The 24,371-nt window shown below is 47.5% G+C and overlaps 4 protein-coding genes across 5 annotated transcripts; 2 read left to right on the forward strand and 2 right to left on the reverse strand.

The window, feature by feature from the left end:
* Nucleotides 1–305: 305 nt before the first annotated feature.
* On the reverse strand, nt 306–3,784 carry mtfp1 (mitochondrial fission process 1). Its single transcript, XM_067258588.1, has 4 exons — nt 3,642–3,784; nt 2,245–2,372; nt 1,883–2,115; nt 306–1,672 (listed from the first exon to the last, which is right to left on the reverse strand). The coding sequence occupies exons 1-4, from the start codon at nt 3,709–3,711 to the stop codon at nt 1,606–1,608; spliced, it is 498 nt and encodes a 165-aa protein (XP_067114689.1). The 5' UTR covers nt 3,712–3,784; the 3' UTR covers nt 306–1,605.
* Nucleotides 3,785–4,592: 808 nt separating this feature from the next.
* On the forward strand, nt 4,593–9,068 carry lman2la (lectin, mannose-binding 2-like a). Its single transcript, XM_067258582.1, has 9 exons — nt 4,593–4,755; nt 5,147–5,265; nt 5,460–5,577; nt 5,697–5,779; nt 6,566–6,598; nt 6,910–7,071; nt 7,542–7,656; nt 7,876–7,998; nt 8,166–9,068. The coding sequence occupies exons 1-9, from the start codon at nt 4,626–4,628 to the stop codon at nt 8,306–8,308; spliced, it is 1,026 nt and encodes a 341-aa protein (XP_067114683.1). The 5' UTR covers nt 4,593–4,625; the 3' UTR covers nt 8,309–9,068.
* A 5,115-nt stretch (nt 9,069–14,183) lies between these two features.
* wbp1 (WW domain binding protein 1) lies at nt 14,184–17,170 on the reverse strand. Its single transcript, XM_067258584.1, has 4 exons — nt 17,023–17,170; nt 15,893–15,995; nt 15,379–15,546; nt 14,184–15,285 (listed from the first exon to the last, which is right to left on the reverse strand). The coding sequence occupies exons 1-4, from the start codon at nt 17,083–17,085 to the stop codon at nt 14,786–14,788; spliced, it is 834 nt and encodes a 277-aa protein (XP_067114685.1). The 5' UTR covers nt 17,086–17,170; the 3' UTR covers nt 14,184–14,785.
* A 571-nt stretch (nt 17,171–17,741) lies between these two features.
* Nucleotides 17,742–21,397, forward strand: LOC136964459 (ADP-ribosylation factor-like protein 3). 2 transcript variants are annotated; one of them, XR_010879072.1, is made up of 7 exons: nt 17,742–17,768; nt 19,522–19,665; nt 19,901–20,017; nt 20,138–20,188; nt 20,480–20,665; nt 20,964–21,147; nt 21,340–21,397. XR_010879072.1 is itself a non-coding variant. In XM_067258586.1 (6 exons), exons 1-6 carry the CDS (start codon nt 17,766–17,768, stop codon nt 21,009–21,011), a joined length of 549 nt encoding a protein of 182 aa, XP_067114687.1. In that variant the 5' UTR covers nt 17,742–17,765; the 3' UTR covers nt 21,012–21,171. The 2 variants fall into 2 exon arrangements, 1 of the variants encoding a protein (XP_067114687.1); XM_067258586.1 differs by lacking the exon at nt 21,340–21,397 and having other exon boundaries at nt 20,964–21,171.
* Nucleotides 21,398–24,371: the final 2,974 nt, after the last annotated feature.

Raw genomic sequence — 24,371 nt, forward strand, 5'->3', positions numbered from 1 at the left:
TTGAGACGTCATCCTCTCTATCTGCTGTTCTCTCTGTGCCGCTGATGGAGGTCAGAGGTGAGGTCGTTAGTGTGATCTGATACACCTGGAACAGGAGCGCGTTTCCCCCATAGATATATATAAAGGCCTTTATATCTATGGTTTCCCCTTCAAGACCTGTGGCTCCTCAGGTCAGACGCCTGCCCGGGTCAGACGCCTGCCCGGGTCAGACGCCTGCCCGGGTCAGACGCCTGCCCGGGTCAGACGCCTGCCCGGGTCGATCGTAAGAAATGAAAGTGTCAAAAATCAAACAGTCTGAGGAAAAATATATTTTAATATTTTATTCCTGTACTTGTGCACAGATATACAGGTTTCTTTCCTCCATGTTAAAACCCGTCTGAGAGAAAGAGGGAAGACCGCAGCTGCCCATTACAGTATATAGATCTCACATTTAACACGTTTACATTTAAAAAATATGTTAAAATTTCTCTGTGGTTCTTTCGACAGTAAATTAAGGCTGAAAAAGAAACGTATGCTTAGTGTGTAGACTGAGTATATGGTGTGTAAACAACAACTGAAAACATTAATTTTATATTTTCAGCATGAAAAAAGTATTAAGGTCGTAACAATAAAATGTTGCATAAAATGTTAATATGTCCTTCAAAGAAATGACTCACAAACACGTTACACTGGCTTTCCCTTGTCCTAACCTACATAAACAAAAGTAATGATTACAAGTAATAAGCTGAATCAAGGTTTTATTGCTAATTGTAATTTCTGGTGCAACAATGTTGGCACTGAAATCTGTTCTGTCCATTAAAACATTCCCTTCAACACAGAAGATGTGAGTTTAGAACCAGAAGGTTCCTTGGGTATATAAAAAATATTTCAAGAATTATTAATAAAAAGGTTTCCCTTTACTCATCTGAAGTATTAAATGAAATATTGAAAAACGAGGTGTGAATCTGAAATTCTAAAGAGTGAATATTTAATGTAGGCCCTAACAGACAGAACCTTTTCACTCTGAACTCACTTCCTGTTTCCCTTGCATAGTGCAGAGTTACACAGAGGACATACCCCACCTACAATCCAAACTACTGTTTCATTCTGAGTTCCCAGAGTATCTGAAAACCCTGGCACCACAGTCCAACAAGCCCAGCCCATCCCTCTCTCCTGTGGCCTGGCTAGGATGTTGATCTCCTGCTAGGATGTTGCTCATGTCGAGCTCCTGTGCTTCTGTGCGTTTCTGCTACAGCAGAATGGCTGGGATAGTTCTATGTACAGCATGGCTTTTAGAGTTGATCTCTGTCCCTCAATACCAACGACCTTCGACATGCAAACATGTATTCCTACAGACGGACAAATTAACAACGTGGGAAAAGAGGGGCTGGGGGGCACAGGGGCTGGGCGGCAGAGGGGCTGGGGGGCAGAGGGGCTGGGACATGAGCTGGAGAAGGAAACAGGTGGATGAATGGAGGGTAAACTATAGGTGAATAAGACAGGATGACGGACAGAGGGAGGGGAGGGCAGGGGGGGAGAGAGAGAAGGAGGGAGGGAGTCCCACTCCTAAACTGCCCTGGGAGGGGCACTAAGACCAGGGAGACGAGCTGACACGATTCTCCCTCCTCAGTCGTGCTTCTCTCCATGTCCATACACCTTCCTGAGGCTGGAGTCTAGCACGTAGTCCACACCCCTGGAGAGAGAGAGATGGAGAGAGAGAGTCTCAGTCTGGAGTTACACCTGTACCAGGACACCTTAACCACACCTGTACCCCAAACACACCTGTACCACACCTCAACCACAACCATACTAGGACCCTCAACTGGTGCGTTGCAACACTTAGAGACATGAATCTAATAACCCTAAACCCCTCCCACACACACAGCCAAACATCTAGCCAGACCTGTCTATGGGTGTGATGATGAAGGGGATGGTGGAGAGGCCGATGGCCGTGGTGGTCCACTTGCGTACGGGAAGGGGCCAGCGCGTGGCGCGGCCCAGCAGGAAGTGGGAGGCGGCACACACGCGGTTGATGGTGAACCCTGGCACTGCCACAGAGGCTAGGGCCTGCCAGACAAACGTGTCCACCACCGCCACCGCCACCCGCGTTGTCCGGCCTGGGGCATCGCCATGAGCCTGGGGGGGGGGGGTCAGAGGTCAGGGAATCGACAGACAGGAAGGAGCATGAAGGATGTGTGTGTGTGAGTGTACGTGTGTATACTGAGTGTGTGTGTGTGTGTGTGTACAGTATGTGCATCTCCTCACCTCAGCAGCCTTCCTGCCCTTGTCGACGGCATCCGTGGTAACATAGGCCGTTGCCACGGCGTAGCTCCCCCACACTGCGCTGATGGGCACCAGCGCACGGAACGCCTCACCCACCTCGTTAGCATAGCCTGGGACACACACACACACCAGGGTGAGTTCCGGCTAGCTTGTTTTGGTCTGGTCTAGGGGCCTAGTTTGTTAGGAATGCAGTAGGGAGAGATACTGTTTCATGTGACAGTGAGGGATAAAGATTCAGATTTCTTCCTGTCATTCAAATACTCTACTCAGCAATGTGTCAAGGTGAGTGTGTGTGTTTGTTTGTGACGGTGAGAGCGAATGAAGGGCAGAGATCAACAGAAAGAGAGAGAGGGAGACAGAAAGAGAGAGAGGGGGGGTTAGACACACACACACAGAGAGAGAGAGAGAGAGAGAGAGAGAGAGAGAGAGAGAGAGAGAGAGAGAGAGAGAGAGAGAGAGAGAGAGAGAGAGAGAGAGAGAGAGACAGCTGTGAGGGGGATGTCAGCATAGATCTACAGCTGGCCCTGGTCTGCATGGTTTAATATAGTAACAGCAGGTCTGAAAGTGACCCTGGCCCAGACCACTTTACTCTGCCCACAGAAAATGTCAATATGTTCTATAACTGGCACTGGTTTTTCCCTGTGCCAGTACAACTAGGGGGCTGACATCAATCCTACAAAATAACCAATATCAATATACTTTTGACCAGGCTGAGAAACTAGGCTAAAGATTTCCTAGCCAACTGATTACATCTGCTTGGCGTGGCTGGTTGTGACAGGGTAGGCTACTTCCTGGTTAGGCTCAATAACTCCTCAGTCAACACTTCACCTTACAGTTGTATCCGCGTAAAAACATCAACCAAGTAAACATATATACGTAGCCAACATAAAACTAGTCTGGTTATACGCATTAACCAAAGTTACGGGTGCTGCGCTACATTCATCAGAAAGCAAGCTAGGATATCGGAGATCGTGCCTCTGAATACAGGAGTATTCCCTGCTTGGCGTTCGCTTCAAGGGTGTCAACCCAGCCGGCCTTGAATTGCTCTAGGTGTTGACTTAGCTAGCTAGTTTCGTCAGAGTCCATAGCGTGGGGCACCATAGACGCTTGGTCTCCCAGTTCCTACAGTCAGTGCCAGTGGCAACTGTAGGATGTCATATTACAAGCACTAATACTAATGTTGCTATCCCATTTCGATTATTTTACCCTGGATTTTAAATGCTATAGATATTTTACAACCAAGTCAAACTGACTTTCCAGCTTGCTTCCTCTCTTCGCTAGGAAAGCTCAAGCTATGTCCTTCGAGTTCCGCTCAGCAAACCAAGGACAACATCTCGATTCCGACAAACGAAAACAGACTACAGCATACATCAACATACCTAGGAAGCGGACCCATGTGTCACGATAAATATCCACCTCCTTGCTGGTTTTTATTTCAACTGGCTCCATGCTTTCTCTTTACTCCATCACCGTAGTACAGACTAGTTCAATTCCAGTGCATTGACTGATCGTCCCACAACTACAGATTGTGGGAGCGTCTGCAAGTTGTTTAACTGTTTCACAGAGAGATCTTCAAAATTAGCCAAGAGAAACCTACTTTTTCTTGAATTATTATAATAAACATTCATTATGATAGGTTCTAAAATATTACTAGTAATTTTGCTGTAATTTTCGATGTAAGAAGGCACGAGGTTGAAACTTAACGTCCCAAGAACGTAATTGTGAGAGAGTCTCTAATAATTTGACGAATCCATAGTCTGAGCACCCGGTAGTTTGCGGATAGAAAAATGTGATTTAGCGGTCATTCTGCTTTGATTAGATTATGATATGGTTAATAACACTATCCAGTGCAAATTAAACATGACGATTTATGTTAATATACTTGCCTGTGTTTTCATGAATTACATGTTAACTGTTATATCAGCTTGATTACGCGGACATTTAGTCTAATATGTATGTGATGCGAAACTGGTTTATCGGTTAGGAATTGTTCTGCTTGCTAGGAAATATTGGGCTACCAGTTGTCCTTGAAAAGCCTAGCACGTCCAAAAAAAAGAACAAAAATATATAATAAATAACTGCATCAGTGGCCATACATAGCCTACTTCACAACAGCATATTTGTCTAGAAAGATTTCATGAAGATGAATGTGTCTCTCATCATCTGCTGGAATAAATAAAATGCGGACAAGCGTGTCAATTTGAGTGGCAGTCGAATAAGCAAACGATAGGACGCCAAACCGATAAACCAATGGCAAGGATGCGAACATGTTATGGGTGGGATTATAGATAACGATGGCCGCCTCCACAAGCAAATTTTGCAGAGAAATCAGAGTACTGCATTTGATCTGTGTTCATCAAACCATGGCTTCAAAAATACTTTGGATGCTTGTCTTGTTTTCTCTTGCTTTAGGTCAGTGTTTTGCCGACGATGGTCATCATGAAATGGAGGAGTTTCTTAAAAGGGAACACTCGCTGTCCAAGCCCTACCAAGGTATGTTGGCTATCTGTATTGTCCAACTGAATGAGAATGTTCGAGAGCTTCAATGCATTCCCGCTAGTGTTTCCTGAAAACTATATTTCCTACCCATGCAAAATATTGCAGTCTGACTTTTGTGTTGCGTATACAAGCGTACACTCATTGACGAAATTAAGATTTAAATTAGTGATTCCAAGTCAGTTTATAGTTGTGTTGAAGACTGCTGTCAATGTCAGCTTACCCAACGGTCCCGAGAGAACAGCTACACACTATGGACTCCTCCGCCTTTAATACCTCGTCCGTTATCAGAGCTATTTATGACTTTATGAGTTTCACGTCAGTTTTATTTTTCTTCAAGACTCCCCGCCTTGTTGACAGCTGTCAATGTGATGATTTGTTTGTTGAGGCGTGGGGTCTTTTGGCTCTTCCCACTGGGAGTTGATGGGCGATGCCATGGTTACCACGGATCAGGTGCGGTTAACACCTGACCTCCAGAGCCGACAGGGGGCGGTGTGGAGCCGCATTGTGAGTACATTACTACACTCATGCTGTCGAGAAACACAGGTACAGCCAGGCAAAAACAATAATAAAAGTAATCCATAAAACGGTTAAGTTACAGATAAGATAATGAACATATGAAACATTATGATATTGTTTGGCTGATGAAATAGAAACCTCCCTCCTTTGTCTCTCTCTGCGCGTGTTCCGTCTGTCTCCAGCCCTGCCGTCTCAGAGACTGGGAGCTACAGGTGCACTTCAAGATTCACGGCCAAGGAAAGAAGAATCTGAATGGGGATGGCCTGGCTATTTGGTACACCAAGGAACGCATGCAGAACGGTAAAGACATTTACACTTCTGACTGAAACACAGTCCTCTACCCGGGACACATGTTCCGTAATGGCCACCACATCACCTGACCCTACAAGAGGAAAGACAGGCATGTGTGTTCTGCACAGGTCCTGTGTTTGGGAACAAGGATAACTTCACGGGTCTGGGTGTGTTTGTGGATACGTACCCCAACGAGGAGAAGCACCTGGAGGTAGGAGATTACCAGCACACTCATAACACTGATATATTATATTATAAAGTCATATATTTACACACTTTCATCCAAAGATGGTGCATGTGGAGAGTGCAGCTGAAAATCAAGGATCAGAAGTGCACAGTTCTCGAAGGGCTTTTGGTGAATCAAGGAAGAGTCTTGTTTACCAGACACCGTTTAAAGTACCATCTCAGCTACCAAGTGTGGTTCCACAGAGAGATAATACCACAGAGTAGTATTCAGTTGTAGAAGATTAGAGTTCTTTCATCAGGGGACATAACTCTCCATAGCATGTCTTTATTTCTGCCTGTGATATTCATGATATTCTAGATGTTCAGGACTCTTGCATAAAGTGCTGAGGTGTTGCATGTGTCACTTCCTGTCTAATCTAAGTCAACATGTCCTGTGGTGAATAGAGCAGGGTCTTGAGTTCAGTAAAACCACATCCCCCACCACTCAGACACACACACACACTTACACACTCACAGACAGACACACACAGACACACACACACACACACACACACACACTGCAGCCGGAGAGGTAGAACAGCCAGCCTGCCCCAGACCAGGTTAGTTTCCCAGCTGAAGTTGCCATAGTAACTGAGCTCCAGCCATGTTGAAATTGCTTTGTGGAGCCGAACCATGACACGTGTAAATGAGACTAACCGACACAAGCCTGGCTCGTTTGGTAAACCAGCTTCATGGAACAGCCAGGCTAGACTTGTGTAAACATGTTTTGAGTTGTGCTCCTTGTCTTTCTTACGCAACCTCATGGAAACAGGCGCAGAAGAAGAGATACACCCCTCGCACACAGGTACCACATCTGTAAACCCCCTGTCCCTAGACCTTACCCCCTGTCCCCACGGGCCCTACCCTTTGAGGCCCTCCAATCAGCATGCTGCCTCTTCCCTCCCAGTCTAGTGGGCTCATGTTGTGGTTTTGTGGTTGCTGTTATTGTTTATTACTAATTATTCACTGGTTACGTCTTGATGCTGTGTGGTTAGAGGTATTCCATCTGATTGGTATGTGTGGTGATTATCAGACATGCATAGAAAGTTTGTTGCTTGCTTTGTTCATAAAAATGTGAATTCCCCCCCCCCCCCCCCCCCCCCCCCCTCCCTCCAGAGGATCTTCCCCTTTGTGCTGGCCATGGTAGGAAACGGCAGTGTGAGTTATGACCACGAGCATGACGGTCGTCCTACAGAGCTGGGTGGCTGTAACGCCATGGTGCGCAACCTCAATCACGACACCTTCCTCTTCATCAGATACGTACGCAGGAGGCTCACGGTGAGAGCTCACACACACACACACACACACGCTCTCACACACATGGTACAATCACACACTGACACACAAGATACACAACTTTCATTTATCCTATAACTAAAATAACCCAACACGGGGATTAGCTGTCATGCAGTGTAGGGGTGTTTATCCTGGAGAGCGGTCCTGAAATAGATGCTAGCTTCTTTACACACACGACATGCAGCAAACAGGCCAGAACTCTCACACGCGTGTCAGCTGTATAGTGAACCAGACATGGCAACTAGTCAACAAGTACTGGACTCACGCTGCACTGAGATGTTCCTATGTACTCCAACTCTCTTTGTCTCCCTCTCTTTCTCTCCCTTCACTCCTTCTCTCTTCCTCGCTCCCTCTCTCTTCCTTTATCTCTACACCCTCCTCTCTCCTTCCTCCTTCTGTGTCTTCTTCTGTCTCTCTCTCTCTCTCTCCATCCCCCCTCCCCCCTCCCGTAGATCATGATTGACATCGAGGGCCAGCATGACTGGAGAGACTGTCTGGATGTGCCGGGGGTCAACTTGCCTCAGGGTTACTACTTCGGAGCGTCCGCCATGACTGGAGACCTGTCAGGTGATGATCACCCTCCTCCCTCATGATCTCATCATCATGATGTCACTTCCTTGACAGATAATCATGATGTTGTTTCCTTTACAGACAATCACAATGTCACTTCCTTTACAGACAATCACAATGTCACTTCCTTTACAGACAATCACAATGTCACTTCCTTTACAGACAATCACAATGTCACTTCCTTTACAGACAATCACAATGTCACTTCCTTTACAGACAATCATGATATCATTTCCTTGAAGCTGTACCAGCTGACCGTGGTTCGCAGCCTGAAGGAGGAAGAGGAGGAGGAAGAGGAGATCACCATACCCAGTGTAGACAACATGGATCTGTTACGATGTACGACTCACTCAGACCCACCCCTGGGAGGAAGGGCTCGAAGATCTCACATGAGTCTCTGTGACTCCCGCTTCATTATTTTTGTATTTCTCTCCATATTTTATCTTTTTGTGTTTGTATCCCCCTCTCGCTTTGTCTCTCTCTCTCTCTCTCTCTCCCTGCTCCAGTGGGTCAGGAAGAAGAAGGGATGAGCAGTGTGGCCATGTTCTTCATGATCCTGTTCTCCCTGCTGGGGGTGTTCCTGCTGGTGGTTGTGAGCCTGGTGGTGTACAGCCACTGGAGCGAGAGCCGACGCAAGCGCTTCTACTGAGGAGGGAGAGAGAGAGATGGAGGAAGAGAGAGATGGAGGAAGAGAGATGGAGAACGAGAGAGATGGAGGACGAGAGAGATGGCGGACGAGAGAGATGGAGGATGAGAGAGATGGAGGAAGAGAGAGATGGAGGAAGAGAGGGGTGACCTTCCTCCACCACTACAGCTGGGTCAGATCTGGACGGAGATGTTGAATGAGTGAGCGGTCTCCAGAGGAGTCCTCCAGACAGACTCACCCTGAGAGACCTGCTCCCCCACACCATGCGGTGTCCAGAGGAGGCCTCCAGACAGACTCACCCTGAGAGACCTGCTCCCCCACACCATGCGGTCTCCAGAGGAGGCCTCCAGACAGACTCACCCTGAGAGACCTGCTCCCCCACACCATGCGGTCTCCAGAGGAGGCCTCCAGACAGACTCACCCTGACAGACCTGCTCCCCCACACCATGCGGTTTCTCCAGCCCACAGAACAGCCACGGTCTGCAGTCTCTAACGATTCCTGTTCCCACCCTCCACCAACCAGGCCTTATACTCCACACTTACACACGCAGACAGATGAAGCGTTTACAGCTGGTTGACTTTGTGTTCAGGAGCCTCCAGGGCACCAGGGCCCCAGGGCCCCAGGGCACCAGGGCCCCAGGGCACCAGGGCTGGCTAGATACCGTCTCTAGCCTCTTTGACAAATCTCTCCTCTGCCTTCATTTGTAAAGCTGACTGGTGAGCCAGGAGACTCCTGGCACACCTGGCTCCTGGTCTGTAAGGATCCGTGTGTCATGGATACATGTTCATCACAGACCTGCCAGGTGGTTTGTTATATATTCATTCAGCAGATGCTGAGGGGGGGGGGGGGGGCGGGGGGGCTCAACCCGTGACCTCTTGATCTGTAAATGTTCGACCACTGAGCTACACCCACCGTAGTCTCAATGATCCTACAGTGCTGGGGTCAATCTGAATGTACATTGTTAGTGTAGTGTGCATGAAGGTCATCTTTTGGCATCCTGTGTTCCGGTGAGACTTTGATTAATTTATTCAATTTTAAGTTTATTTGACGTTGTTGTGATGTTATTGCTTTAGCCACAGCTTGTCTGACTCCTTTATACTTTTTTTTCAATATGCCGTTAAACACATCCTTGCACACGCTACTTAGATTAAAATAGTATGAGTTTGTACTTTGCATTTGACAGGTGAGGGGTCCCTGGTAGAGCTGATATTATGTTCCCGGGTTCCTAGCGTTAGGAAATCTGTTTTATTAACTATTTATCTACAGTAACAAGCAAATACGTTCACGTGTAGTCATATTTCCACAGAAGCCTGGGTATTTAAACACTTAGGACACACACTGGAGTCTCACCTGGTCATCTGTACCTGCATCAGGCATGCTATCAAACAGATATAACATGATCTTTCATTTATGCGAATGGAGATATTTATGTTGTTATTATGTACACTTTGCCTTGCCTTTTCTCTCTCCATATTGTACGACTTGCATGTCTGTCCCATGTTGTAAACCACTGTGTGTGTGTGTGTGTGTGTGTGTGTGTGTGTGTGTGTGTGTGTGTGTGTGTGTGTGTGTGTGTGTCTAAACCCAGAAGTATCTTGTTTACCTTCCTGATGTTCCACTAAACAAACATCTGCCAATAAATTCCAACGACCTGCACGGTGAGAGCCCAGCTTCCCCCCGCTCCTCCTACAGTCCCCCCCCTGCTCCTGGAACAGGAGGAGAAGGCAGTGTGATGTAGGTTAAGTACATTGTTCTGACCCCATCTAGGTAGTCCAGTCTAGATTATGTTATCTGAACAGGGTGCTGACACACAGCGGAGATGTAACTCACCCCAGACAAGCCCTCTGAGCATGTCCAGCTACTCCAGCACGTGTTCATGAAGGGTTTTCCAACTGTTTTGTTGCAGAACTGAAGCTGTACTTTCTAAGACTGTGTTGTATTTTTCTGGTGAGGGAGGGGTGTGAAGCAGGCTTCATGAACAACATCATGACTGGGTCATTAGGACTTGCATCCCTGAAGGCTTGTTTCAGTCTCAAGGGGAAACAAGGAAACTCAAATAACAGCAAGAGATGACAAACCAAGAACAGAGCCTCGGTTGTGCCGATGTTTATTTTTATTATAAAAATAAAATATAAATGATGAGCCAAGAGCACACATCAGATCCCGTGCTAAATCAAAGCATCAAATGTATTATTATGATTCATTATCCACTCTTAGTTTGGCTTGATCTGAGTGATAAAAAAAAACATGAAAGGGGATGCCCTTTTACACGTCCACCTTTTCCTCAAGCATTGGTATTTTTCTTTGTTTTGGCAACAAACAAAAAAAAATAGAAAAATGAAATGATCATCTTTCAGCTCACACAAATCAAACAACATCGACAGGACACTTTCCATCTATGGTTTAAAAGAGAAAAATGCGCGAGAAAAAAATACATCAAACAAACGTGTTTACAAATTTAACAGAGCAACCTAGTTTATAGGATAATAGTGTGTGTACATTGTTGTCTTTATCATTAGGCCTATGTGAAATGCAAGGACAGTGCAGCTATTGTTAGGTAGATAATTCGGGTTTAGCTAGACTTATTCCGGTTTGGCTAGGTTAACGATAAATTCTGTGCTAAATTCTCCACTCAATTTCGTTACATGATCCAGATCGCCTACATTAGGTCAAGTTACACGTTTATTGAGGGTAGAAGGCAACAAAAATATCAGTCAACGGAAAGTCCTCGGGATGGAAAATTAGGACATCTAAGGTGTTGTTTACAAAGACAACAAGGGCGCCTTGACAAGTCAAGCACACAAGAGAACTGGCCAGAGACCATGGGGATGAAGACGAGAAAAAAACATGTAAAAGATAGATTAAATAGTCATACGTTCAACAAAACCTTTGCATTCGACACTCTCCTTCAGCTAACACAATAAACAACGTGTTATCTCCGTGACAAGCATGAGTATTACTCTTAACATATTAGAATGACAACAGACTGGATTTATATCCAATGTCACAATGTACTAACAAAAAACAAAGGATACATTTACGCACCAGTGGTACTGTAGCAACATACAAACATCGTTTTATATTTTTTTGTTTTCTTAAACAAAGACAAATATACCAAACGTGGTACAGTGCGACATTTACAGATATTAATATTGCTTCAACTGGCAACCACAGACAAACAACAGATAGGTATTGCAGCATATCAGTGGGTTTTAGTTTTTTTGCATAGCCTACTTAGATACAGCACAGAGGCGCAGAACAGGACAGATAGAAGGGCTGGATGAGGAAAGAAACAGGCTTTGGATGGTAAGCTAAACAAACGGCTTGGGGCTTTTCTCAGTGGATTGCACCACTTGTGCCACATCACGGACGTGATACACACAGTCCACACACTCTTAGCTGTACACATGACCAGAAGGCATCAGCACGGTGTCCGCTATATCGAGCTGTTCTTTCGAACAGAACCCCCCAGAGTACGCCGTGCGGTGCGTCTCCGGGGCCGTGCGGTACGCCGTGCGGTGCGTCTCCGGGGCTGTGCTACACGGCTGTGTGCTGGGACGTTAATTCCCGTCTGAAAATAACAAACTACAGCGCTGCGGGGGTTTCTAGCTCCAGTCCCTGTGGCCAGGCGCAGGGCCCGGGGTGTCTGTACACGGTCTACATGGAAGCAACCCAGACTGGCTAGGGTTACACAGTCTGGAGCTAGCTAGGAACCACACACACCTGCTAGCTAGCTCAAGAACCACATTCCTCTTGGAGCCCATCTTCTTGAGACAGCAGAGAGGTAGGAGATGGGGGATGACAACAGGGACAAAGGAGAGAGAGGGAGAGAGAGAAAAAAAAAGATAGGGGTATCAAGCACCTCTGTGAACATTAAACAAAACGGAAAATTGGATGTCAAATAAAAGCTGTATTTTGACAATATACAATCATATATAATTGCCTGTCATTCACACGTGCACCAGCACAACAGACACGCTGTTTAAACAATGACACTACGTTCAATTAGCGTCACTACCAGCAGAGAATGGATGTTGTTTGTCCATGATTGACTAAATAGCCCTTTAACTAGGTAAACATGAGAAAGCCAGAGAGACAAATATGTTTGGCAATGATAGTGCATGTTAACAGGTTGAGCACAGAGACTGTAAAAATACTCCCCCCCCTCAAACACACTCACACTTACCAATTCAACACAGCAACGCCCTCCCCATTTCATCATTTAACATTCGAACACAATGAACTCAAAGCATTATCTCAAAAGACATCCAATCCAAAAAAACAAAACATAATAATACTACAGGGAGCAGCTATATAAATGTCTGTTTATCTGAAACTCATTCAACATGCTCTCAGGTCATATTAAACCAGCTAACCTGGAATAAAGTATTGAATCAAAGAATAGAGCCCACCCCAGGATTGGACAGATCAACTTAGCTGGAGGGTTTTAGAGGCTCTCAGCCCTGCCATCAGAGACCGCTGGAGGGTTTCAGAGGCTCTCAGCCCTGCTCCAGAGGCCGCTGGAGGGTTTTAGAGGCTCTCAGCCCTGCCATCAGAGACCGCTGGAGGGTTTTAGAGGCTCTCAGCCCTGCTCCGGAGGCCGCTGGAGGGTTTTAGAGGCTCTCAGCCCTGCTCCAGAGGCCGCTGGAGGGTTTTAGAGGCTCGTCACACAGCCAGAGCTTCTCTCAGACCTTTCCAGCGTCTCCAAACCACATCCTGTCATCGCAGAGACAGACCCCACCACACTAGCCTAACAGCCTCTGAGCCCTGCTGCTAACGCTAACCTAACAGCTTCTGAGGCCTGACCCTGCTGCTAACGCTAGCCTAACAGCCTCTGAGGCCTGACCCTGCCCAACATGTACACTGTTTGCCCCCTTCCACTTCCACTTCCCCTACCCCCGCCTCCCTCCCCCCTCCTCCGCTCTGAAGAGAGGTATGCTCGTACCACACTCGCTCCACTCAACCCTTACCCAACCTCTCCCCCCCAGGTGTGTGTGCTGGGCGGGGCTAACTCAGGGGGGGCGGGGCTAACTCAGGGCAGCAGGCCCTCTCTAAGCCCCTGGTGCTCCACAACAACATGATGAAACCAGAGACCAGCCAGCTAAACTTAACTCGGCGCACACACCAGGGACACGCGCGCATGAGTGTGAGGCTGTACCAAAACAGCAGTTGGAAACTTGGTTTGGCCTTATAGGCGATCACTTGTGTGTTTTGCTGTAAGACATTTTTCAAGTGATCTACAACTATGATTGAGAGACGTGCTACGTCACCAGCTAACCTACAAACAAACCCTGTGTTCTCACTAGGTTCCCTACATGACCTTAAGCCCAGTGAGTGTGTGTTTGCTAGACCTCAGGGCACTTTGATATGCCAAATATGTCCACACACTGACCAATCCCATAATATTCTTCCACTATACTCTTAAGCAGCCCCAAGTTTACAGCTTTGTCACCGTTAACCTTTATTATAATGGCATTGATTAAAGCCTGTAAATATACAGTAAATACAAACAGAAAAATGCGTGAAAGAATGATGAGTGGTGCTTGGAGGACGGCCTCTCTACATCAGTCCCTGATCTGTGTGTCTGCAAGTCTGTCAGCCCTTCATACACAGCTGTCCTCCCCACACTGCTGTACATCACCGCCCACACACACACCCTTACATCACCTCCCACAGGCAACACAACCGTACAGATACACACACACTCTCAGGGTTATTAATAGAGCAGGCAGAGCGCTGTCAGAGTGCTGTCAGAGCATCAGCAGCCAGTCTGGGATGGACTCTAGTCCCCTGGACCTCCCCCATCAAATAGTCTGGTCCTCCCTCCCCTCCACCCTATCCTCTCCCCCCTCCCTCCCTCCCTCCCCTCCCCTCCTCACCAGCCTGGCTGACCCCTGAACACACACTGGCAGACACGAGGCACAGTGTGTCTGTGTGAGAGGGGTCTGGTGTTGTTGAGTTCAGACAGAGGGAGAGAGAGAGAGAGAGAGAGAGAGAGAGAGAGAGAGAGACACAGCCTGCCTGTAGTCCCCCCGTCCTCTATTCTGGACAAGGCCAGAGAGGGAAGAAGACAGTCTGGAGTGACATCACCATGCAGCTGTGGCCCATATTACACACACACACACACAGAGCTTTGGAAGAAATAAGATGAGCCAGTGTTGTGTCTCTGGCCAGACTTTCTGATCTGGTGAAACTGGTCTTTGTCTCAAATGTGAGGGTGGGTGAGGATCAACTGTTAGCAGAGGCACAAAACAACAAACAAACAGTTACTTCCTTGAATCAGAGCAACTTGGGCTTGTCATCATCATCATCACCGTCGGCGACGTTCTCAAACGTCACAGTTGTAAACCACCACCAGGGGGCGTCAGCAGAGCGCTCTGCGGCCGCGTCACTTCCTGGCGACGGCGATGATGAGGATGCTGAGCGCGTCGCCGCGGCAACGCCCCCCCCCCCAGCTTTGCCCCGGCCGCCCTGGCAGGTCACACCAGCCGGTCCCCCCCGCTGGGGACGGGGCTGGGGGCGGGGCCAGGGCTGGGGGCGTGGTCTTTGTGTCTGAGGGCGTGCCGGTGTTCGGAAGAGCAGCAGCCGTTGCCCCCGGCGCCCTGGCACGCGCTGGCGTCCTCGTCCACCTCGTCCAGGCGGCACACGCACACCTCGATCCCAGAGTCGCCCGTCACGTGTCGGCGCCGAGTCACCAGCTCCTCCTCCTCGTCCAATGGGGCTTCGGTATCCTCCTCCTCCGGGGATTCCGATTGGCTGGCGGCCCCGGCTACTTCCTGCTCCGGTGTTGATGAAGTTGAGGCTAGCTCCGCCTCCACTAGGGGCTCCAGTACCACGGAAGCTTCTGATTGGCTGGCAGTGGCAGGCAGAAGGATGATGGGCGTGGTCTCGGGGGGGATCTCTGAGTAGGGTGGGGGTGGGGTCGGGGGGTGACCTACGACCTCCTCATAGTCTGGGAGCTTACAGTCCGTCCAGAACCCTGGAGACAGGACAGATGAAGCAACCTTGTTACCACTGACCCCCTATGCAGTGTGTGTGTGTGTGTGTGTGTGTACAGTGTGTGTGTACTCACGCAGGTTGAGGGGCGGGGGTGTGATGAAGGAGCTAGAGGCTCCCTGATAGGCCATCAGACTGATCTCTCTCTGCCTCTGTTCCTGCTGCAGACGCATCTTCACACGCCGGTGACGGTACGCACAGCAGCAGCTCAACATGATGATGAGAGTCCACACCAGCCAGAACCCTGCACACACACACACCGCATATACACACACACACACAGCATAGAGACACACACAGCATATATACACACATACATATACACACACACAGCATGGAGACACACACACAGCTCGTCAAATAAGCTCTGACCAAAATAGCATGTCCAATATCTGACACCAAAGTTGACTTTAATACACTTTCATAAATCAGTATCGGGTGTGGAATAATCTCACATTTCAACTGCAACATGTCTAACAAGACAAACACTAATGTGTTTACAACAGACAGAACCAATATCCAGTGTTTAAGTCGTGAGTGCGGGTGCAGAAGCTGTGCTTGGGAACTGAATAGCTGTGAGAGGCACCTACACCAGAGCTCGTAGTAGTAAGTGCAGCACTCCGTCTCTCCGCAGCAGTACCCCATCTCACAACGGTACTGCTCGTTGTTCACCCCGAAACAGAACTCCTTCCCCTGCGCACACACAGGATGTCCACACGGTTATATACAAGGCGAACCACCCCACACACACACGGTAGCAACATGCACATAGCTCTACGTATATTAGCACGACGGTTTCCCACATCTTCGAAATAACTCTGTTATTGTTAATTACATGTGTATGTTGGAAAGGACAAAGACCGCTAGTTGGAAACAGCAGGATCATGGATTCCAAGGTGCCTGTACTTATTCCGAACAGCGAATCAATTTGAACAAGGGGAAACGGACGTGGGATTGTGTGGGCTTTTTTATATATATGTGTAGCTATCGAAAGGGTGTCCATTTTCTCAAGAAGATTTTTGTTGAGCTAAAAACGACAAACAATTCAGACCAACATCAAACCAACGTTTTAAAAAGAGCGTGGGAGTACTCAACAACTGACAATACACTGGCACAATTACTTGTACTAAGAATATTATACACATTAGTCAAGTAATAATGTCATCTCATCAAAATAATTTGTCGTTGGGCGTATAAATTTAGTAGCTTCAGAGAAGACACGTTGAATGGCAGTTTTTTTTACCATGTATTGCACGATAATTATATCCAGTACTGTAGCTTCTGATCACAAAACATTAGCGTTTACCAAATGTAATGTCATTATCGGTTACATGGATATTAGCGAGAAAACAATCGATCTAACTACAAAACAAGAGGGAGTTAACTTCCCTGGTCGGGTTGTCTCGTCTTGATTGACGTCTTCTCAGTTCTAGGGAACTGGAGGTGGCTAACTATAACTAGCAACGACGTTATACATTTTATATTAATGATTACATAAAGTATTTCGATATTGGTGTGGTTTAGAATCAACAATCTAGCCTTGCCAAAGTTAACGTCGCTAAAAGTTGGGGTTAAACAGATAGTCTAGCTAACGAGCTGTGCCCAAAGTTCCTTTCGCTATGTGGGAAAACAAAAACGCACAATAGAAGGCCTACTCCCAGCTGCGACCACGGCCTCGATTAAAACAGCTGCCGCTCTATGGGCGCAGACTCTAGCTTACCTGCACCAAACATGTCCCGGTACAAAGCAGACCTATAAGGGATCCCAGTGTTTTCTGCGGCATTTTCTGGGTTTTTGGCCGGTATCACGACTGAAATCATTAAGCAATTTATCCTGAACGCAAATGAACAGTCAATTCCAACCGTTACGTATTCGACATGTTCAGTCCCCGGTCGGAAGACGGATACTGATGATTCCAGCAGCATGAAACAGCGGGTGTTGATTACTAGCCACTAGAGGGCGATGTGGTGTCGTGATGCAAACACCGCACACAGCAGGTTAGAAATAGTAAATAGGATTAAATCAAACTGAAAATAATTACACATTAAACTGATCAATCGTGACTTGAAGCGACATGATATCAGTATTAGTATACAAAGTTGCACGAAGTAGCTAGAGCTAATTGCCTGGGAGAACTGTAGCTACAGTAAGTGGTTTAAGGCATCTTATTTTGGTGTCCTGGAGTGTGCTAGTACTGCTTTGCAACAAGGAAAGCATTCAACAGTAGTATGTACATAAAAAAATACAGTGTATTAATGTATTATAATACCATATATGATTTACATAATGTCTTAATCAGACATACTAAACTTGTGTGCTGTTACTTTAGGACTAGTAGTGGCAAGGTACGCCCCTTAGTCATTGTTTATGTGTACGTCACGGCTGCTATAGTTACGGATTGCTTCGCAGCTGTGCTGATCTAATCCATTCGATCTGAACAAGACCTACACCAGTAGAGCTACCATGGTAAGTTACTTAGTTAGAGCTACTGAAGTCTTCCTTGTTTTTGAGAAGAGACTTGTCATAAACTAAAGCTGGCTCGTAGTAACAGCATATAACTAAGTTATAGTAGCGGTACAGTAGCTAGCAAGTTGGGTTTATTACAGTAGGCGTATACAGCTTTCTTCGTTAGCGTACTAGGCTTACGTAATACTGCACTAACCGTGAGTCCTCCTAGTTAACATAGGGTTGATGTTTTTTAATTAACTTAAGTTGTCTACATCCCTATTGTCAAATCGTAATTTTATGTAAACTATGCGGTGGCAAACGCATAACTAGTTCATGCTGTCTGTGACAGCCAATCCAATTGTTGATGAATAAATTAGAATAACTGTCTGAAATTGATGTTTATCAAGTGCGTGCGGGTTTAACATAGCACTGGTTCATCCTTAAATAGATTCCCTCCGTTTTCATCATGCCGCCCTCATATTCCCAATTTAGTGGCTTGTGCCTTATTAGCCAAGTTTAACAGTTGTTTATCAAACCCTGCAATAGAGCAATCCGCTACAACGTGACTATAGATCTAGCTAGCCTGCTGTTAAATAGGTTATCTAGCTGGCTCCTGAAGTGCAGACACATCAGTCTGCATCTTAATGCCTCTAAGGGCTGAGCCAAAGCCTCAATCTCGCGCCACCAGGAGCACAATCCACTTGGCCCGCACGCGCCTCATCACAGCCGTCCAATCAGAACTTGTCTCCTCAAGACTATATAGAGGCAAGCCATGTTAGCCAAGAGACTAGAGGCTAAATCTGTGCTTAGTGCTTCTTGTTGTATGTGTGTCACTGCAACACACCTGTGCACACCTGAGCTCCTGTTCCTTATAAATCTATCTGTGACAATCCGAGCCAATCAGAGCTACGCCTCACCTGATTGGTGTTCGGCTGGTGTGTCATGTTCTCTGGAGGAATCCTTCCATTCATCCCACATCACTCCAGAAGTATATTGTTTACATGTTACATTCACATTTGATCCATTTAGTCATTTAGCAGATGCTCTTATCCAGAGCGACTTACAGTAAGTACAGGGACATTTCCCCTGAGGCAAGTAGGGGGAAGTGCCTTGCCCAAGGACACGTCGTCATTTGGCACAGCTGAGAATCGAACCGGCAACCTTCTGATTACTAACCGCTCAGCCACCCCATTCCATCCAAAGCGTGGTGCAGAATCGAACCGGCCACCTTCTGATTACTAACCGCTCAGCCACCCCATTCCATCCAAAGCGTGGTGCAGATACTGAAAGCACAGGAGAAGTTAAAGGATCAGAAGTGCATATCTCTAAAAGTGTTTCGGTGGAGTCCAGTAGCGGTCTATATTGAGCAGAGCCAGTGCAGATGAATCCAGACCTCAGCCTCCAGGTGTGCTGCAGACCTCAGCCTCCAGGTGTGCTCCAGACCTCAGCCTCCAGGTGTGCTGCAGACCTCAGCCTCCAGGTGTGCTGCAGACCTCAGCCTCCAGGTGTGCTCCAGACCTCAGCCTCCAGGTGTGCTCCAGACCTCAGCCTCCAGGTGTGCTGCAGACCTCAGCCTTCAGGTGTGCTCCAGACCTCAGCCTCCAGGTGTGCTGCAGACCTCAGCCTCCAGGTGTGCTGCAGACCTCAGCCTTCAGGTGTGCTCCAGACCTCAGCCTCCAGGTGTGCTGCAGACCTCAGCCTCCAGGTGTGCTGCAGACCTCAGCCTCCAGGTGTGCTCCAGACCTCAGCCTCCAGGTGTGCTCCTCCGCAGGGCCTGCTGTCCATCCTGCGCAGGCTGAAACAGTCCCCTGACCAGGAGGTGCGGCTGCTGCTGCTGGGGCTGGACAACGCTGGCAAGACCACCCTGCTGAAGCAGCTGGCCTCCGAGGACATCAGCCACATCACCCCCACGCAGGTACACACACATGCAGGTACACACATGCAGGTACACACACACACACATGCAGGTACACACACATGCAGGTACACACACACACACATGCAGGTACACACACACACACACATGCAGGTACACACACACACACACACATGCAGGTACACACACACACACATGCAGGTACACACACATGCAGGTACACACACCCATCTGAGGTGCAGTACTGTGAGACGGGCCTCATCCTGTGTTCCAGGGCTTCAACATCAAGAGCGTCCAGTCTCAGGGCTTCAGGCTGAACGTGTGGGACATCGGAGGACAGAGGAAGATCAGGCCGTACTGGAGGAACTACTTTGAGAACACAGATGTTCTGGTAGGTTCTATCAGGAGGAACTAGAAACCTGATGTTCTGGTAGGAGTGTATGTCACATACATCACAGCAGGATTGAAGCAGTAGATTCTGTCATACTAATGTCTAGTTTGGTTTGGACAGATCTATGTGATCGACAGTTCAGATCGGAAGAGGTTTGAAGAGACCGGTCAGGTGAGTCTCTCTCACACAGGGGAGAGATACAGCTCTCTCTCTCTCTCTCTCTCTCTCTCTCTCTCTCTCTCTCTCTCTCTCTCTCTCTCTCTCTCTCTCTCTCTCTCTCTCTCTCTCTCTCTCTCTCTCTCTCTCTCTCTCTCTCTCTCTCTCTCTCTCTCTCTCTCTCTCTCTGTCTCTCTCACTCTTTCTCTCTCTCTCTCTCTCTCTCTCTCTCTCTCTCTCTCTCTCTCTCTCTCTGTCTCTGTCTCGCTCACTCTCTCTCGACCACCCGCCCTGGTCTGTGTGCAGGAGCTGGTGGAGCTTCTGGAGGAAGAGAAGTTGGGGGCGGTGCCTCTGTTGATCTTTGCTAACAAGCAGGACCTGCTGACGGCCGCGCCGGCGTCCGAGCTGGCCGAGGGGCTGAACCTCCACACCATCAGAGACAGAGTCTGGCAGATTCAGGCCTGCTCTGCTGTCTCCACGGAGGGGTTGCAGGTACACACACACACTCACACACACACACACACACACACACACTCACACACACACACACACACACTCACACACACACACACACACACACACACTCACACACACACACACACACACACACACTCACACACACACACACACACTCACACACACACACACACACACACACTCACACACACACACACTCACACACACACACACACACACTCACACACACACACTCACACACACACACACACTCACACACACACACACTTGTCAGATAGACATCATGTGACCCCTGGTTTGGCCACTCCCCCAGGACGGCATGACGTGGGTGTGTAAGAACATCTCAGTCAGGAAGAAATAACCTTGACAGCAGGAGCAGCTCATCTGACCTCCCACCAGCAGGGGGCGGCAGAGCGCTGAGTCCTGCTGAGCTACACTCCTGCCCTCGCTGGTTTACACTACCACATCCTGGTGACCAGATCCTGGACCAGTTGCATGTAGGTGTAAGGTATTGTCATGTAATTGGGCCTAAACTATATCGCTTGGTAACGTACGAAAAGTCAACAATGTTTATTATGTTATGACTGTTCCGTTAGCATGTTGTTATGGCCAGTGTTGCATTTCTGCTACATGAATTGTACATACTGTATATAAACAGATCTATAATTTCATTTGTTTGTTTTTTCCAGAAGGTTATGTCATGTACTTGATGAAAGTGGCCTCCATTTTGTAATAGGGGTTTAAAGCCTTGAGCATCAGAACATTGTTGTTTTTCCAAGAATAAACAACTAATTAGATACTTTACTGTGTGTGATGGAATAATTCAGTCGTTACAGTCGATTCATAATAATAAAGTGTGAATTTAGCAGATACTTTCAACCCATGTGGCCCACAGGGGTATTTGAACCTGTCATCTCTTCATCTGCAGTAGAGACGGGAAGTAACAAAATACAAATACCTGCACCTTTTTTCATTTCCTGGCTATCACGCCCAACAAATGTAAGCTAAAAATTCACGAGCACGACCCTTGAGAATGATCCAATCACAGTCCCTCCTCACAAGCCTCACATAAAGTAAATGCGCCAATTAGCAAACAGGTAGTAGTAATGGCTACTTTTTACCCCATACTTAAAGCCCACACTTATTTCCTTTAACTTGAGTGAAAAAGTGTAGTCAGTACTTCAACTTTTATCAGTCTTTTTAAACATGAGTATCTGTACTTCTACCTGAGTGAAGGATGTGTGTACTTCTACCTGAGTGAAGGATGTGTGTACTTCTACCTGAGTGAAGGATGTGTGTACTTCTACCTGAGTGAAGAAAGTGTGTACTTCTACCTGAGTGAAGGATGTGTGTACTTCTACCTGAGTGAAGGATGTGTGTACTTCTACCTGAGTGAAGGATGTGTGTACTTCTACCTGAGTGAAGAAAGTGTGTACTTCTACCTGAGTGAAGGATGTGTGTACTTCTACCTGAGTGAAGGATGTGTGTACTTCTACCTGAGTGAAGAAAGTGTGTACTTCTACCTGAGTGAAGGATGTGTGTACTTCTACCTGAGTGAAGGATGTGTGTACTTCTACCTGAGTGAAGGATGTGTGTACTTCTACCTGAGTGACGGATGTGTGTACTTCTACCTGAGTGACGGATGTGTGTACTTCTACCTGAGTGAAGGATGTCTGTACTTTTGCCACCTCTGGTCTGCAGTCAGCTGAGCTACACCCAACCCAACAGAGAATGATCGAGCAGAAAAAAATGAAGGCTGGGATGCACTTTTCCCATCTCAAAGCTAGAGGGCGTCATTTATCCATGGGTGGAAAAACTCAAGATCTGCTCTCCTGTTCTCTTCCTGTCGTCTTCCTGTCTACTTCCTGTCCTCTTCCTGTCTCCTTCATGTCCTCTTCCTCATTCCAACAGCATCAGCCTCTGACTGATAACAGCAACAAGAACAGGTTCATCATCATGGTGCTTCTGTTTTCAGGCTCAAAAAATATTATAAAGCATACTTACAAAGTAATAAGTACAAACATGCTTACAAATATTAAAGTTGTTAATAAGTATGAGATTATATAAAATCAGTACATTATCAGTACACTTACTATTACATATAATTTCAATAAAATGTCATAAGTAAAATATTGAGCTCTCATTTAATACATTTAAAAGTAGATTTACGTTAACCCTTTTTCAACTTATTAAAAAGTATCTTTCCAAACAACAACCCTGTATCTGTGTGTGATCATGAACAGGTGTGACGTTAACACAACTTTATTAGTGTAAAGGAAGTTGAAAACATTTCAAGCTTTGTAACATATAAATATAATATATCTCGCTTCAGCAAGAGGATCTGCCTTGTGCGTTAGAAGCACTCTACCATGAATGTAATCACTTTGGAATATCACAGTCATAATCTCAGAGTTTCACCTCGTAGAACTACTCGCGTTTTCTGCCTCGCTGTCCTTTCCTCAGTAAAACAAATACCACGAAGCTGAACTCAGCAGCCGATGTCCACAGTGTCTCCACACTTCTCTCCAGCCAATGCAATAAATCACATAGAATACCTCAACCATTCAATTACCCAACTTCTCACCTTGTTCACCATGATTTACCGAGAGTCAATTGCAATTTTTTTCCCGCCACCTCCTATTTGCCTTTACTGGGTCCATGCTAATCGGACCAGGCTGACTGCTTCACTGTACTCCACACAGCATTTACATACTGCCCCTTTCCCCCACCTCTAATAGATCTCCAATACAATTTGCATTTATATAGCCCTCTTCATAGCAACATGATCTGGGTGCTTCGCCTTGATAAAGCCCCAGCGCTCTGAGAGTCCTGAGTGTGGTGGTGGCTCCTCAGCCCTGCTCCTCAGCCCTGCTCCTCAGCCCTGCTCCCCAGCCCTGCTCCTCAGCCCTGCTCCTCAGCCCTGCTCCCCAGCCCAGCTCCCCAGCCCTGCTCCTCAGCCCTGCTCCTCAGCCCTGCTCCCCAGCCCTGCTCCTCAGCCCTGCTCCCCAGCCCTGCTCCCCAGCCCTGCTCCCCAGCCCAGCTCCCCAGCCCTGCTCCTCAGCCCTGCTCCTCAGCCCTGCTCCCCAGCCCTGCTCCCCAGCCCAGCTCCTCAGCCCTGCTCCTCAGCCCTGCTCCCCAGCCCTGCTCCTCAGCCCTGCTCCTCAGCCCTGCTCCCCAGCCCTGCTCCTCAGCCCTGCTCCTCAGCCCAGCTCCTCAGCCCTGCTCCTCAGCCCAGCTCCCCAGCCCAGCTCCCCAGCCCTGCTCCCCAGCCCTGCTCCTCAGCCCAGCTCCCCAGCCCTGCTCCTCAGCCCAGCTCCTCAGCCCTGCTCCTCAGCCCTGCTCCCCAGCCCTGCTCCTCAGCCCTGCTCCCCAGGTAAGCGCGGCTGCTCTAACAGGACCAGGTGAGTAGACGCAGCAGGGACACCTGAAGGTGACTCCAGCTGTGTCCAGTGTCACAGCTTCACAGGAGATGCCTGACGTTTGAAAACACAACAAACTGGTTTTTTTAAATGGTGCCTGGAAGGTTTTGATGTCTGACGACGTCTCTCTTATAGCCCGATTCCCTAACCGCTCAGCCATCTGACATAAACTGTTGCAACTCATAAAACTCAAATGAAAGTTTTACCTCAGACTCTATTCCAGGGTTATAACAACATACGAGGTATCCAGAGGTTTAAGCTTAGGTAAGAAATACAGCACAATGATTCAGTGATTATTAAGT

The sequence above is a fragment of the Osmerus mordax genome, chromosome 20 (assembly GCF_038355195.1).
Source record: "Osmerus mordax isolate fOsmMor3 chromosome 20, fOsmMor3.pri, whole genome shotgun sequence".
In the NCBI taxonomy this organism is placed as follows: domain Eukaryota; kingdom Metazoa; phylum Chordata; class Actinopteri; order Osmeriformes; family Osmeridae; genus Osmerus; species Osmerus mordax.